At 37.8% G+C, this 16,578-nt stretch overlaps 1 protein-coding gene and 1 long non-coding RNA gene across 8 annotated transcripts; one reads left to right on the top strand and one right to left on the bottom strand.

The window, feature by feature from the left end:
• Positions 1-756: 756 nt before the first annotated feature.
• On the top strand, positions 757-5,890 carry LOC136246221 (uncharacterized). 2 transcript variants are annotated; one of them, XR_010696312.1, is made up of 6 exons: positions 757-1,046; positions 2,476-2,532; positions 3,498-4,181; positions 4,229-4,290; positions 5,521-5,579; positions 5,642-5,890. It is a non-coding gene; the product is annotated as an uncharacterized lncRNA (long non-coding RNA). The 2 variants fall into 2 exon arrangements; XR_010696311.1 differs by having other exon boundaries at positions 4,138-4,181; positions 5,642-5,886.
• Positions 5,891-8,539: 2,649 nt separating this feature from the next.
• On the bottom strand, positions 8,540-16,528 carry LOC136246222 (uncharacterized). Of its 6 annotated transcripts, none has more exons than XR_010696314.1 (7): positions 16,261-16,528; positions 14,769-14,825; positions 13,456-13,526; positions 10,468-10,511; positions 10,353-10,420; positions 9,040-9,085; positions 8,540-8,977 (listed from the first exon to the last, which is right to left on the bottom strand). XR_010696314.1 is itself a non-coding variant. In XM_066037651.1 (6 exons), exons 2-6 carry the CDS (start codon positions 14,797-14,799, stop codon positions 8,704-8,706), a joined length of 450 nt encoding a protein of 149 aa, XP_065893723.1. In that variant the 5' UTR covers positions 14,800-14,825; positions 16,261-16,528; the 3' UTR covers positions 8,540-8,703. The 6 variants fall into 6 exon arrangements, 3 of the variants coding, with proteins under 3 accessions (XP_065893723.1, XP_065893722.1, XP_065893724.1); XR_010696315.1 differs by having other exon boundaries at positions 10,481-10,511; XR_010696313.1 differs by lacking the exon at positions 13,456-13,526.
• Between the last annotated feature and the right edge of the window lie 50 nt (positions 16,529-16,578).

Here is a 16,578-nt window from a genome sequence, read left to right as displayed (position 1 = left end):
CCTGGGAAAGGTTTAAAAGTTATCTGACGCTCATAACAGAGCCTTGAAAACCTGCTTCCAGTGTAGACGCGTGTATCTTTCAATAAAAATTTTTATTATAAAAGTCACTTAATTGTTGGATATGCAGCCACTAAAATTATCACCACTAGTGTTCATTTTGCTCAATTGATGGTAAATCCATTCTAAAGTTAGTATTAGTATTAGGTTTACAAGTAAGGAGGCTCAAGGAGCCTGTAAAGCCTGATCTTTACAAAGTTGTTGCATTTAAGAAGATTATAAAATTGTAGCTAGGTTTGGAGCAGTCAGGCTGTTCCATTGAGAGACAACATGTCAAACAAACACACACTCACCACTTTTACTGATACCCAAAAGATTCTTGTCCACTCACGTAAGTTTTCAAATTCTGTGTTAGGGCCATACTTATTGCAACATACAACAGTACTAAATTTCTCTTTCATAAATCAAGCCAAAAGTTCAATTTTCAACTGAGTGGCCTTTGTTTATAAAACTCTGAATCTCTCATCAAAATCACGGAGATCTGCTATAGTACCTAAAATGTAATTCTCAGTCCTTCTGAGCTCTGGTCTACCACACTGGTTCTGCCGTCCAGGTTGTTTTCCACTCTGGTTCTGCCGTCGGAATTGCCTTCCATTCTGGTTCTTCCTGCTATAAGCACCGTTTCTATAACTACAGCAAAGACTGAATTCACCACAAAAGGACTTCTTTGCATTCGTCACCAACTCATCTTCTCCATCAACTTATTCTCGTACTTATTTTGACCATATAGTTCAATAGTGCACAAGGCCTTATTTTGAACTATATGGTCGAAGTGTCTGGTAGAGGATATACGGATACTATCTGGGCGCTTGTACTGTTTTAGATCAGGATTCTCTAGCGGATACTGATTCAAGCTCGGATTCAAGTGTTTCGTGATGACCGGGGTGGGCGATGACCAGTACGTGGTAGTGATTGTGGAGAAGCGAGTCAGGATGACTATGACAATGATTGTTCAGTTGCTGAACCAGACCTGCAGAAGCTGAGTAAAGGTAAATTCTCACTATAGAGGGAAGAGGGGTACGTACCTTGGTACGTACGGTCCAGCTTTCATGGGTATAGCTCCTAGCCTCCATCCTACCCATGCAAGTTTATGCCTTTCAGTGAGCTGGTTTATGGTGACTAGATCATTTACTAGACTGATGAAAATTAAGAAGCACTCCCATTTCCCCACTTGTGTTGTGTTGGAACATGAATCTATGGTTGTATAACTTCTGAACTTTAGGTACAGACAAGAGTTGCTTCATCAGTCTGCAGCTAGTAGTGGCACAGGTATATCTGCTACCACTGAGGTTGGCTTTCACATTAGCAGATAAATAGGGTATGGCTTATAGCTAGTTGATACTTGGAAGTGTAGGCTTTCTTTTTTCATTGTTGAGAGCAATGTACCTGTCATGTGTATCCACCTCCCCACCTTGGAGTAGGGTGGGGCAGGGGATTTAACAAACTCTAGTGTCAAATTTCCTAGTGATGTGCCGATAAGAGATTTATCCCATTAGCTGATATTGAAATTAATGGCCGATACTGATCCGATGTTTGCCAAAATTTCACACATTTTTGTTATTTTATTTTTGATGTAAACAATGGCAGTAAAGTTAATCAACTAAGTAATCTGCTAATAATTACTGTTACCGATATTGCTGAAATTTGGCTGATAAACCGATTTCTGATTATTTACCAATTAATTGGTGCATACCTAAAATTTCCCAGTGCTGGGACAAAGAAGCTTGTTGAAACCCCACTACGTCCCTACCTTTAAAGAGGGATGTTTGAGTTAACTGTAAAAAGGCTTACACTAGACTGATCCCAAGTCAATCACACAGTAGCATATGGAAAAATTACAGCCTCAGAACCTCAAAAGAAGCAGAAATGTTTGTGAGGTATGCTTGACCATATCTTTAACGTTAGTGGCAAGTGATATGTACCCTTTGCTTCCTTATATGTTTAGTATCCATGACTACTTATGTGTCTAGAATTGGTATTCCATAGCAGAAAGCATGGACTTGTTTTTGCACAGATTGATGGCTTACATGTGTGCTGTACTATGGTAACAGTTATACTATCTTGTTGTGCTCTCTTGAAAGTCTGTGTATGTGTGTTTTCTGCACAGAAATGTTTTCAACAGTTTTGCAATGCAGGTTGCTGCAGTCTGCTACATAGCTATAGAATCTTAATTTTTTTTTGTAACCTCTTCCATGGCCATTTTGTGTACATATGTAATGATATATGTATCAAACACATGCATTCATGCATGCAATGCACACACACACGCACGCACGCACGCACACGCACACATTTTATTGCTGTACTTTGTATTGGTGAGGTCAAACGGAAGTGTGTACTTTATATCCATATTGTGCATCCGGCTGCACACTTCAAAGCTGCTAATCTAATCTGTGTTTGTTACACCTACATCTGTAGGAAAAGAAGTGCTGTATTAGCAGATCATGGACCAGTGGATCATGGATCATGTGAAAGGTAAAAGTACATATAATTATTTAGTGTGTGTTTATGTGGCCGTATATTGTCATACGATCACTTAACAGCTGGACATCCCTTTTTCACTGAATCTTCACAATTGTTCACCAACGCCTTGTGTAGGCACTTTGGCAAATAATGTTATGTTATGTGCTTGTACCCAATTTCTTGCTTGTTTGAACAAAAAAATTATTGTGCCCATCTACCCAGCTGTATTAGTGGGACCTGGCATTAACTGCAGCAGTAAATTCCAACTGTTACTCAGTATGTTATGTTGGTAACTTAGTGGGTTAAATCCCCCAAATACCCATGCGTGTCTTCACCTATGTGACATGTTATACATAGCGTCCTACTTATTACCAGTCCTACCCTTGATGCTGGCATCTGAGCAGTGCATCCCCAGTATTCCGGTGGGCAGAGACAAAGGAACCTTACTTGCTTTAAGGGTGAATAAGCTCTTCCAACCCACCAAGAATTACCCAGAACTTACATGCACACAAGTTTAGCAAATAAAGTTTAACTAATTTCGTATAATCATTATTGAACATATTGTAGCTAATAGGCAAAAAAAGTTTTGGCAACTTAGTCCCTCTAAACTCCCATTGTTTATGTCAAGTATACATGTATATATTTGTACTCTCTCTGTGTGTGTGTGTGTGTGTGTGTGTGTGTGTGTGTGTGTGTGTGTGTGTGTGTGTGTGTGTGTGTGTGTGTGTGTGTGTGTGTGTGTGTGTGTGCGTGCGCGCGCATGTATCTCTTGTGGGTCACTTACTTGTCCTGCCCCAGGAGGATTTGTCTGCACTGACTCATAGTGCCTGAGTAGTCCCAGTGCCGGTTAACTGGATAGGCGTAACTGCCGAAGGCTTTTTGTGTATGCGTGTGTACGTGCGTGTGTATGTGTGCGTGTGTGTGTATGTGTGCGTGTGTATGTATCTCCTGTGGGTTACTTACTTGTCCTGCCCCAGGAGGATTTGTCTGCACTGACTCATAGTGCCTGAGTAGTGTACAAGTGTCCCAGTGCTGGATAACTGGATAGGTATGACTGTGCTAGCACAGTAGGCGAAGGATTTGTGTGTGTGTCTGTGTCTGTGTGTGCTCACCAACCTGGTAATTGCTATAACTTCAATTCTCAGTGATACTTGGTTGTTGTCACTGTTGTTGTTTTCTTGAGAAAGAAACTTTGCATGTCTCGTATAATGGTGAAACTTTGTGCACCCACACATTTGCTTGTAAAGCACTCCTATGGGGGTCCTATCGTGTACATGAATGCTTATCCTGAGTAGTGCACAGGGGTATCCCAGTGCTGGTACCTGGGCCAGTAGGTGTGACCACACATACAGTAACCCAAATTATTTTTGGTTTTGCCTGCATGTTTTAGTGTAGTGTGTTTATGTGTGTTAGTATGTGACAATGTGAGTAGTGAAGGGTAATGATGTGGCTGTGAAGTTTTTATGTGTACTACAGTACAGTAGTTGTTACTGGCAAGGTAGCTACCATATAGTGTTGCATATAATACCATCAATTTCACCAAATTATCAGTGTGGGTGTTGCTATAGTAACTGTTGAATACTCATTCAAATAAGTATGTACATCTTTATTTTGTAGTGCAGTCCCCTACGTATGATGACTACTCCAGGTAAACAAACAAGGTGTGTTAAATCATGGTGTTTGGATGCCTTTACTTCTATGTATACAGTTGTCCAAGTAAAGTGACAAGAGGTTGTCTCAGTCAAGAATCCCAAAGAGTTTGTTCAGTTGGTGAGCCATTGACTGGATATGTGACCAAGTCTGACAAAACCAGGTTTATAGCCCAAAAAATGCATAATACTTAATTTTCTTTATAAGGTATAACAATTCTGTAAAGTTCCCACACAAGTGGTGGAAATGTTAATTTGTTATCATGTTCAGCGAGAAAGTTATTATTATACGTATGTCAGACTTTTGAAAAGTGGTCAAAATTTGACAGGCTATAAGCCTGGTTTTGTCAGACCTGATCACATTATATTGTACATTAGATGTGATCATTAATACCTACCATTGAAAGTGATTTGTTACTATTCAATGTGATCAAAAATTTCTTTGATGTTCTTGCTAAAATAAAGTTTCATTGAAAGTAGCTAGCAGGCTTAACACTTGTTATACTGGTTCCTTAAAATGTGTTAAATCATACGTCAAACATTTACAGGGCACCTTAGATTTCTAGTAATATGGTATTCTGAACTTTTGCGTCACATCATGTGAGGTTGAGGCAGCAAGTTGATGTACGCATGTGGTACTGACCTTATGTAGCACTGACAACTTTCAATTGCGTATTTATTATTATTGTAATGCCTGCCAATCTTGGGTCATATAGAGAATTTGCCTTATGCACACTGTAGCTTCAGTCACACTCTAATGATGTAGTTGAAGTGTGACTTACCTGTATATACCCCAATAGTACGTGGTATTTTACTGTCTTACTATATGCCAGTTATATGTGTGTCATAGAGAAGGCTACTAACAGGATTGTGAAAGTGTGGCTTAGAGAAAAGTCTCCTGCATGTGTACATGAGTTACTTACGTACTTTGTAACGATTATGTGCCATTTTCATGTGTAATTTTTTGAGTGTGTCCCCTGCATGCATTGTCTGAAACATAAGATTATTAGTTAGACATCTTGAAATTGGTATCCGTACATAAAGAATTGGATTTGTACAATACACTAGTGAACAAGAAGTCTGCTAGCATGGAGTGTACCATCATAAAGAAGTCTGGCTTACCAGTTGTTAGCCTGAGTTTGTAATGAAAGTGGCTAACAAGTTATAAGCCTTATTTCACCACGTAGCTGTATTTTGAGACACCAATTGCAATGTATCAAAAATTCATAATAATCATGCATGGTAAGCACTTACTGGAAATGTTTTTTAGCAACTGTCATGGCAACAGTTGCTAAGCAATTGGTGACAGGGATTACCAAATTTATGAATTTTGCTTTTTTCCCCCTTACAGTTAATTGTGGTCATGTCACAAACTGAAGACTTACAAGGAGAGATCGATGCAATTATTAGGTAAGCTGATACAAATAATTGCGTATGTAGACTTTAGCTTATCGTCATTGTATATTGTATAGGAGGAGAATAGCATACTCAGTTTCAAGTACCATCCAAGTTCTAAGAAAGTTGAAAAATGTTTCATTACACAGTACTGTTACTGTCATTGTACTGTATGACTGTAGCACTTTTTCATGTACTGTATGTTAAAATAGTTGTAAGGAATCTGAAACTCAATAAAGTTGTATAGTGTTGTACACGTAAGTTAAGCAAGATTCTCAACGCCGCTGTTAACCATATAATTACCTAGCCTACTATACATCATTTATAATATTTAACTTGGTGTTAATCATTTTGCATGTTATTGGATCTACGGATGTCGTGATTCGCATTAATTTTAGTCACCAGCCAAATGGTTTGTTTTTTAAATAAAAGGTCTACATGTATGCATACAGGTCTACGTACAGTATAAGGTCTACATTAACACTTCAGTCTCAACTTCAATTCCTTCATTATACACACGGAAGCAGCTAAAAAACTCACATGGATTCTAAAATGTTAAACTGCAGCTGCTTGGCTCTACAATGGGCTTAAAACTAGTTATCCATAATCTGTTGTAATAGTACACACAGTGAAGTCTGTCTGATCAGGTCACCATCTGCTGAAATTGTGCCACCCATGAGCCAAATGTATGATCCTCTGTGAAAAATAATCTACATCATCTAGCCTAATACAGCCACCAGCTTATAAGGTGACTCAGGTGAGCATCTGAAATTTTGATCATGACTAGTGTATACGTGGTATATACCTGCAATGAATTTGAATATTACTACAATACAGTTAACAAAATTAAAAAATTCTTCAATATAATACATAGTGTTAACTTTTGTTTCTAACTTCTGCCTTGCAGTTTCCTTAAGGCCACATCATGTCAAACTTTAGTTTCTGGTCACCCGCCCGCATGGAAAACCTGGAATCCCAGTTTATGAGGACTATTTACAGGTACTTAAAACCAAGGACACAGATTTTTTTTAACACTGCAAAAGATTGAAATACTCTGATAGGATGGTCACTCTACCCTTAACTCTAATATTAGGTATAATTATGCCGCACTACTAAAACGTTACGTTTCTGACTATACACCCCGTAGTTTTGTCCTATTATTAATGCTTCCGTTACCAGTAACCAAAGTAACTTCAATATGTAGCATTAACTATAACATCAGATTGCTTCAATTTCCTAACAATTCAGATGTACGTAGTCCTCTAATGATTAGTCTAGTAACTTTTCTAAATTTCAACTTCCTTATCACTGAACACAGGTACACTGATTTGAAAGCTGGTAACATTCGATGAGCTCAAATTTCAACTTTTCCATGACTAAATAACTGTATAGTCCTACACTGACAAGTGGCAATCCTTAGACCTTAGTTTAAACATTAACTTCCCACATGATAACTGAAAAACACTATAGCCTGGAGCACTCAATGATTCAAACTTTGACAGTCACTTTTCTCTAGGTTCACTGAAAAGAAGGCTGAAAACAGATAGTGGGCTAAGACTTCACATTTGAATGGAGACTTTCTGGTGTGTACGTAATAGTTTAATGTCATTATGGATCATTTGAACACTTAGATACTTTCCTAGCGTATATGTAGCTAATGAGACATTACACTTGGAAAGTAAAAACATGTTATAGCTATATACAGTACGCACATCAGCAGACCTTTAATTCCTATAATATAGTGCTTAGCTATACATTGTTGTGCTCAGTTCTTTTAAAGCAGTATGACTAGCCATCAACAATTTTCCTAGTGCATTTTGCAGAACCATAAGTATCTGACTATGAGAATGTTGGTTAATAAAATCAAGATAAATTGAGCAAATAATAATACTATACATGTACAGTGTGTTATCGCAGTATATATTACTGGTGTATATGTAAGATTCTACAGTCCTGATCATCCACCCGTCTGCATCCTTTTTGTTGGCTAGGGAGTGACCAGAAACTAAGGTATGACTTGGAGTGGCCTAATTATGATTCCTATCTAATTTTTGAATTTATTATGTTTGATTATTGTGTGATAATTATCTATACTGTATGTTGTCAATACTTGTTCAATTTTTTTATTAAACAGCTGCAGTGTTCATGTGGTACATTAAAATTAACACGCATACTAGCACATGTACAAAACACACATTGTATTGTATGATAAGTTGTATTACTAAGTTTATCATACTGTGTACAAGAGACATAATGAATGGTAGCTAGCTAGCGATTGTTCTATTGGAATATAATTGACTGTTTCACTGATAACAAAGTAATCCAGCCGATATTACCCCATTAGTTAGATAATCTATATTCTGTATCACTGCAGTGGATAAATATTGTACATGTCAAGTTATAAGTGCACAATTTGTATTTGAAATTTCACATTATAATCCATTAACACGAAACCAATAGGCTTCATTCAGTCTATTATGATTTACCCATTATGATTTATGGGATTGCCAGCAAAATCAGCCCACTATATACCTTCAATTATCATGTACACATGCTGTACATGTACAATAATACAGCTGAACGAAGAAAAATTGACAATATGCATTACACAATTTTACATAAATATTGTTGTTTGAAAATTCAACCCATGGCCAGAGCCCAATACCAGAACAATTATTATGATAATTATAAATTCTTATACTGGGATTGGTTCTTTCTATATACAAATTTAACTGCGAACTTTTTTATTTGTGGGAAGATACTGTGAAATTCTGCTTATTCTATCTGAAATACTGCATTACAGTGCTTATTGTGTATGCCTCCCGCTAAGCCAGAAATACTGCCATGCAAATTAAGTACATAGTAATATGAGTTACGATTGGGTAGGTGTCACATTATAATAAATACAAGTGTATGAGCTGATGAAAGACTGAAGACTACACACATACTGGCACGTGCATTTTCTGCTGTAGTGACATGATAAAAATAAGTATGAATATAAAATATTGAGCCACCAACTGTACAATAATGTACCTATCAATGTTATTCCCTACCTACCCCAGGTCAGGGAATTGCAAAGGCAATTTACTCACCGAGGCCCTGGGGACAACTTCGAGTTCTAAATCTCTACCACTTCGTATTATTTATCTCGGGAACCATTAACAATATGGTGATTAGTGTTGCAAATGCCCCTACCCTGGGGATGAGTTAGGATGACCATTCCCTTGCAAATTCCTGCCCGCTGCCCAATCTGGGGTAGGTGCATGGGGTGTGACATTGATTCGTGTATAATATAATAGTAAAAAAGTACTACAGTCATACAGTACAATGACAGTAACAGTACTGTATAATGATTTATTTTTAAATTTTCTTTAACTCGGATGGTACTTGAAACTGAGTATGCTATTCTCCTCCTATACAATATACAATGACGATAAGCTAAAGTCTACATACGCAATTATTTGTATCAGCTTACCTAATAATTGCATCAATCTCTCCTTGCATGACATGACCACAACTAACTGTAAGGGAAAAAAACAGAAAGCATAATTCATAAAATTGGTAATCCCTGCCAACAATTGCTTAGCAACTGTTGCCATGACAGCCAACAATTGCTTAGCAACTGTTGCCATGACAGTTGCTAAAAAACATTTCCAGTATGTACTTACCATGCATGATCATTATGAATTTTTGATACATTGCAATTGGTGTCTCAAAATACAGCTACGTGGTGAAATAACGTGTTAGCCACTTTCATTATAAACTCAGGCTAACAACTGGTAAGCCACTAAGCCAGACTTCTTTATGATGGTACACTCCATGCTAGCAGACTTCTTGTTCACTAGTGTATTGTACAAATCCAATTCTTTATGTACGGATACCAATTTCAAGACGTCTAACTAATAATCTTATGTTTCAGACAATGCATGCAGGGGACACACTCAAAAAATTACACATGAAAATGGCACATAATCGTTACAAAGTACGTAAGTAACTCATGTACACATGCAGGAGACTTTTCTCCAAGCCACACTTTCACAATCCTGTTAGTAGCCTTCTCTATGACACACATATAACTGGCATATAGTAAGACAGTAAAATACCACGTACTATTGGGGTATATACAGGTAAGTCACACTTCAACTACATCATTAGAGTGTGACTGAAGCTACAGTGTGCATAAGGCAAATTCTCTATATGACCCAAGATTGGCAGGCATTACAATAATAATAAATACGCAATTGAAAGTTGTCAGTGCTACATAAGGTCAGTACCACATGCGTACATCAACTTGCTGCCTCAACCTCACATGATGTGACGCAAAAGTTCAGAATACCATATTACTAGAAATCTAAGGTGCCCTGTAAATGTTTGACGTATGATTTAACACATTTTAAGGAACCAGTATAACAAGTGTTAAGCCTGCTAGCTACTTTCAATGAAACTTTATTTTAGCAAGAACATCAAAGAAATTTTTGATCACATTGAATAGTAACAAATCACTTTCAATGGTAGGTATTAATGATCACATCTAATGTACAATATAATGTGATCAGGTCTGACAAAACCAGGCTTATAGCCTGTCAAATTTTGACCACTTTTCAAGAGTCTGACATACGTATAATAATAACTTTCTCACTGAACATGATAACAAATTAACATTTCCACCACTTGTGTGGGAACTTTACAGAATTGTTATACCTTATAAAGAAAATTAAGTATTATGCATTTTTTGGGCTATAAACCTGGTTTTGTCAGACTTGGTCACATATCCAGTCAATGGCTCACCAACTGAACAAACTCTTTGGGATTCTTGACTGAGACAACCTCTTGTCACTTTATAATTACTTGGACAACTGTATACATAGAAGTAAAGGCATCCAAACACCATGATTTAACACACCTTGTTTGTTTACCTGGAGTAGTCATCGTACGCAGGGGACTGCACTACAAAATAAAGATGTACATACTTATTTGAATGAGTATTCAACAGTTACTATAGCAACACCCACACTGATAATTTGGTGAAATTGATGGTATTATATGGGTCATTCCATGTCAAATCAACAAGGAATTTAGGGTCACTTCTCAGATTTTGACGAAACTTGGTGTGTTTGTAGTACCTGTGGTGCTTATTACTCATGCAAATTTTTAGCTCTATACATTCCATAGTTTCTGATTTATGCCCACAAATATTTTGAATATTTCATGAAAATTTGATCCATCTCTAGTTATAAAATTGACTGCAACTTTGCACTGTGTAAATATTTTTATACACAATTTTCACTGATGGAAGACTGTTGATTGACCTTTCCAGTGATCCCTAAATTATGGGATATCTACTTAATTATGGTTCAAAAGTACTTCATTGAACACTTTAGTCCTTTATATTTTGAGAATGCTGCTTGAAATTTTTCAAATTCTTTAGTGAATAATGATTGGGTCATAGTCTATGTTTGATAAAATTTTTGTGGTGGGACAACAATGAGCTCAAGAGATATAATGAATTATGTTGTGGTATGCGGTGGAATTTTCAGGCTATTATTGCTGTATTGGAGTGTACACCTCCAATAACCACTCACAGCAAGGCTTTGCCAAGTTTGTCTTAGAGAATGAAGGTGTCTAGGTACATTGCAACCTGTATTAGTGACCACCTGTATTGAAAGGCCATCTATGTGCTGCAGTTAAGTTATCTTCTTTAATGTATAGTACCAAAGCATCATCCCTTTCTAGCAAATCCAAAATTGGTCCTTATTAGACAGGTTGACTATAAATTAAAGATCTGACCACCACGTGTCCATAAATATCATGTAAATGTTGTACCATCTCTTCACAAGTACCTTCTTTATTAAGTTGAGTCCCACTGTAGTGGACTTAGCCATATTTAAGTTCCGTATGTGGCTGCATAGGTACATACAACAGAACTCCTCAGAAGGGATACCTGGATACCTTGATAACGAGGACACCTGTTCTGTACTCCCACTCTAGCGGTACACATACATTTAGACCAAGATACTTCTGTGGCTTCTATAATATGAGCACTTTATTATGGTCCTAGCAATGGAGGGATTTTACCATATACATGCATTAATTGTACCTCATTGTGTGAAATTAATTACTACATTACTGTACATTCACGACCACTTTGAAGATCAAGTCATAAATTCATACACATACTCACATAGGAAGTAAACATGTTGACCATATATTTAACCTTTACCTGTACTGATCTTCAAAACGTGAACACAAAATACTTTGAAAAACCATTAATTTTAGTAATTACAGTACTATAAATCACGCATTGAGGTGCAAGCGAGTGTTAATAACATAAAAACTTTTGGTACAAATAATGCATCTACCGTATATAGTGTAACTCTTCTATTCCCTGGACCATTGATGAAGTGTTCATTTTTTGAGAAACCACAGACTTGTCTTGGGTCCAAAATGTATGTACAGCTATAAATTAAGATCATGAGGCTATTAATAAGGTACCCAGATATCCTTTTTGAGGAGGTCTGTTGTACCTATGCAGCCATGTACGTAACTTGAATAGTGTAGAGTTGGGATATGTATGTAAGTGCATTATGGCAAGATTTTACCTAATAAATAAGGTATAACTGAAGAGATGGTACAACGTTAATGTCTTTATGGATGCATGATGATCTCATTTATAGTCAACCTGTCTAATAAGGACCATTTTTGGATTTGCTAGAAAAGATTGATGCTTTGGTGCTATACATTAAGATCCATTTAAAGTATAAATTAACTGCAGCTTATAGATGGTCTTTCAGTACAGGCGGTCACTAATACAAGTTGCAATGTACCTAGACACCTTCACTCTCTAAGACAAACTTGGCATGGCCTTGTTACGAGTGGTTACTGGAGTTGTACACTCCAATATAGCAATAATAGACAGCAAATTCCACCGCATACCACAACATAATTCATAATATCTCTTGAGCACATTGTGGTCCCACCACAAAAATGTTATCAAACATAGACAATGACCCAATCATTATTCACAAAAGAATGTGAAAAATTTCAAGCAGCATTTTTCAAAATATAAAGGATTAAAGTTTTCAATGAAGTACTTTTGAACCATAATTAAGTAGATATCCCATAATTTAGGGATCACTGGAAAGATCAGTCAACAGTCTTCAATCTGTGAAAATTGTGTTTAAAAATATTTACACAGTACAAAGTTGCAGTCAATTTTGTAACTGGAGATGGACCAAATTTTCATGAAATATTCAAAATATTTGTGGTCATAAATTAGAAACTATGGAATGTATGGAGCTAAAAATTTGCATGAGTGATAAGCACCATAGGTACTACAAACACACCAAGTTTCGTCAAAATCCGAGAGGTGACTCCAAATTCCTTGTTGATTTGACATGGAATGACCCATATGCAACACTATATGGTAGCTACCTTGCCAGTAACAACTACTGTACCGTAGTACACATAAAAACTTCACAGCCACATCATTACCCTTCACTACTCACATTGTCACATACTAACACACATAAACACACTACACTAAAACATGCAGGCAAAACCAAAAATAATTTGGGTTACTGTATGTGTGGTCACACCTACTGGCCCAGGTACCAGCACTGGGATACCCCTGTGCACTACTCAGGATAAGCATTCATGTACACGATAGGACCCCCATAGGAGTGCTTTACAAGCAAATGTGTGGGTGCACAAAGTTTCACCATTATACGAGACATGCAAAGTTTCTTTCTCAAGAAAACAACAACAGTGACAACAACCAAGTATCACTGAGAATTGAAGTTATAGCAATTACCAGGTTGGTGAGCACACACAGACACAGACACACACAGACACACACACAAATCCTTCGCCTACTGTGCTAGCACAGTCATACCTATCCAGTTATCCAGCACTGGGACACTTGTACACTACTCAGGCACTATGAGTCAGTGCCGACAAATCCTCCTGGGGCAGGACAAGTAAGTAACCCACAGGAGATACATACACACGCACACATACACACACACGCACACATACACACGCACGTACACACAAAAAGCCTTCGGCGGTTACGCCTATCAAGTTAACCAGCACTGGGACTACTCAGGCACTATGAGTCAGTGCAGACAAATCCTCCTGGGGCAGGACAAGTAAGTAACCCACAAGAGATACATGCACACACACACACACACACACACACACACACACACACACACACACACACACACACACACACACACACACACACACACACACACACGCGTATACACACACACACACATGTACATGCACACGCACACATACACACACACGCATGTATACACACACACGTGTACACACATACATGTACACACACAGACACACATACACACGCACACACACACACACACACATGTACACACACACACACATACACACATGTACACACACACATGTACACACACACGTGTACACACACACGTGTACACACACACGTGTACACACACACACACACACACACACACACACACACACATACACACACACACACACACACACACACACACACACACACAAACACACACACACAGAGTACAAATATATACATGTATACTTGACATAAACAATGGGAGTTTAGAGGGACTAAGTTGCCAAAACTTTTTTGCCTATTAGCTACAATATGTTCAATAATGATTATACGAAATTAGTTAAACTTTATTTGCTAAACTTGTGTGCATGTAAGTTCTGGGTAATTCTTGGTGGGTTGGAAGAGCTTATTCACCCTTAAAGCAAGTAAGGTTCCTTTGTCTCTGCCCACCGGAATACTGAGGATGCACTGCTCAGATGCCAGCATCAAGGGTAGGACTGGTAATAAGTAGGACGCTATGTATAACATGTCACATAGGTGAAGACACGCATGGGTATTTGGGGGATTTAACCCACTAAGTTACCAACATAACATACTGAGTAACAGTTGGAATTTATTGCTGCAGTTAATGCCAGGTCCCACTAATACAGCTGGGTAGATGGGCACAATAATTTTTTTGTTCAAACAAGCAAGAAATTGGGTACAAGCACATAACATTACATTATTTGCCAAAGTGCCTACACAAGGCGTTGGTGAACAATTGTGAAGATTCAGTGAAAAAGGGATGTCCAGCTGTTAAGTGATCGTATGACAATATACGGCCACATAAACACACACTAAATAATTATATGTACTTTTACCTTTCACATGATCCATGATCCACTGGTCCATGATCTGCTAATACAGCACTTCTTTTCCTACAGATGTAGGTGTAACAAACACAGATTAGATTAGCAGCTTTGAAGTGTGCAGCCGGATGCACAATATGGATATAAAGTACACACTTCCGTTTGACCTCACCAATACAAAGTACAGCAATAAAATGTGTATGTGTGCGTGTGCGTGTGTGTGTATGTGTGTGTGTGTGCATTGCATGCATGCATGCATGTGTTTGATACATATATCATTACATATGTACACAAAATGGCCATGGAAGAGGTTACAAAAAAAATTAAGATTCTATAGCTATGTAGCAGACTGCAGTAACCTGCATTGCAAAACTGTTGAAAACATTTCTGTGCAGAAAACACACATACACAGACTTTCAAGAGAGCACAACAAGATAGTACAACTGTTACCATAGTACAGCACACATGTAAGCCATCAATCTGTGCAAAAACAAGTCCATGCTTTCTGCTATGGAATACCAATTCTAGACACATAAGTAGTCATGGATACTAAACATATAAGGAAGCAAAGGGTACATATCACTTGCCACTAACGTTAAAGATATGGTCAAGCATACCTCACAAACATTTCTGCTTCTTTTGAGGTTCTGAGGCTGTAATTTTTCCATATGCTACTGTGTGATTGACTTGGGATCAGTCTAGTGTAAGCCTTTTTACAGATAACTCAAACATCCCTCTTTAAAGGTAGGGACGTAGTGGGGTTTCAACAAGCTTCTTTGTCCCAGCACTGGGAAATTTTAGGTATGCACCAATTAATTGGTAAATAATCAGAAATCGGTTTATCAGCCAAATTTCAGCAATATCGGTAACAGTAATTATTAGCAGATTACTTAGTTGATTAACTTTACTGCCATTGTTTTCATCAAAAATAAAATAACAAAAATGTGTGAAATTTTGGCAAACATCGGATCAGTATCGGCCATTAATTTCAATATCAGCTAATGGGATAAATCTCTTATCGGCACATCACTAGGAAATTTGACACTAGAGTTTGTTAAATCCCCTGCCCCACCCTACTCCAAGGTGGGGAGGTGGATACACATGACAGGTACATTGCTCTCAACAATGAAAAAAAGAAAGCCTACACTTCAAGTATCAACTAGCTATAAGCCATACCCTATTTATCTGCTAATGTGGAAGCCAACCTCAGTGGTAGCAGATATACCTGTGCCACTACTAGCTGCAGACTGATGAAGTAACTCTTGTCTGTACCTAAAGTTCAGAAGTTACAACCATAGATTCATGTTCCAACACAACACAAGTGGGGAAATGGGAGTGCTTCTTAATTTTCATCAGTCTAGTAAATGATCTAGTCACCATAGACCAGCTCACTGAAAGGCATAAACTTGCATGGGTTGGGTGGAGGCTAGGAGCTATACCCATGAAAGCTGGACCGTACGTACCAAGGTACGTACCCCTCTTTCCCTTTATAGTGAGAATTCACCTTCACTCAGCTTCTGGTCTAGTTCAGCAACTGAACAATCACTGTCATAGTCACCCTGACTCACTTCTCCACAATCACTACCACGTACTGGGTATCCGGTCATCACGAAAACACTTGAATCAGTATCCGCTAGAGAATCCTGATGTACAACAGTACAAGCGTCCAGATAGTATCCGTATATCCTCTATCAGACACTTCGACCATATAGTTCAAAATAAGGCCTTGTGCACTATTGAACTATATGGTCAAAATAAGTACGAGAATAGGTTGCAAATTCTCCGGAACGGAACGCCTATAGTAGGGTCCGCAACCCATTTA

This window comes from Dysidea avara, unplaced genomic scaffold (genome assembly GCF_963678975.1).
Source record: "Dysidea avara unplaced genomic scaffold, odDysAvar1.4 SCAFFOLD_434, whole genome shotgun sequence".
In the NCBI taxonomy this organism is placed as follows: Eukaryota; Metazoa; Porifera; class Demospongiae; order Dictyoceratida; family Dysideidae; genus Dysidea; species Dysidea avara.
Note: the sequence above shows the minus strand (reverse complement) of the source record. Positions and strands in the feature narration are given on the sequence as shown.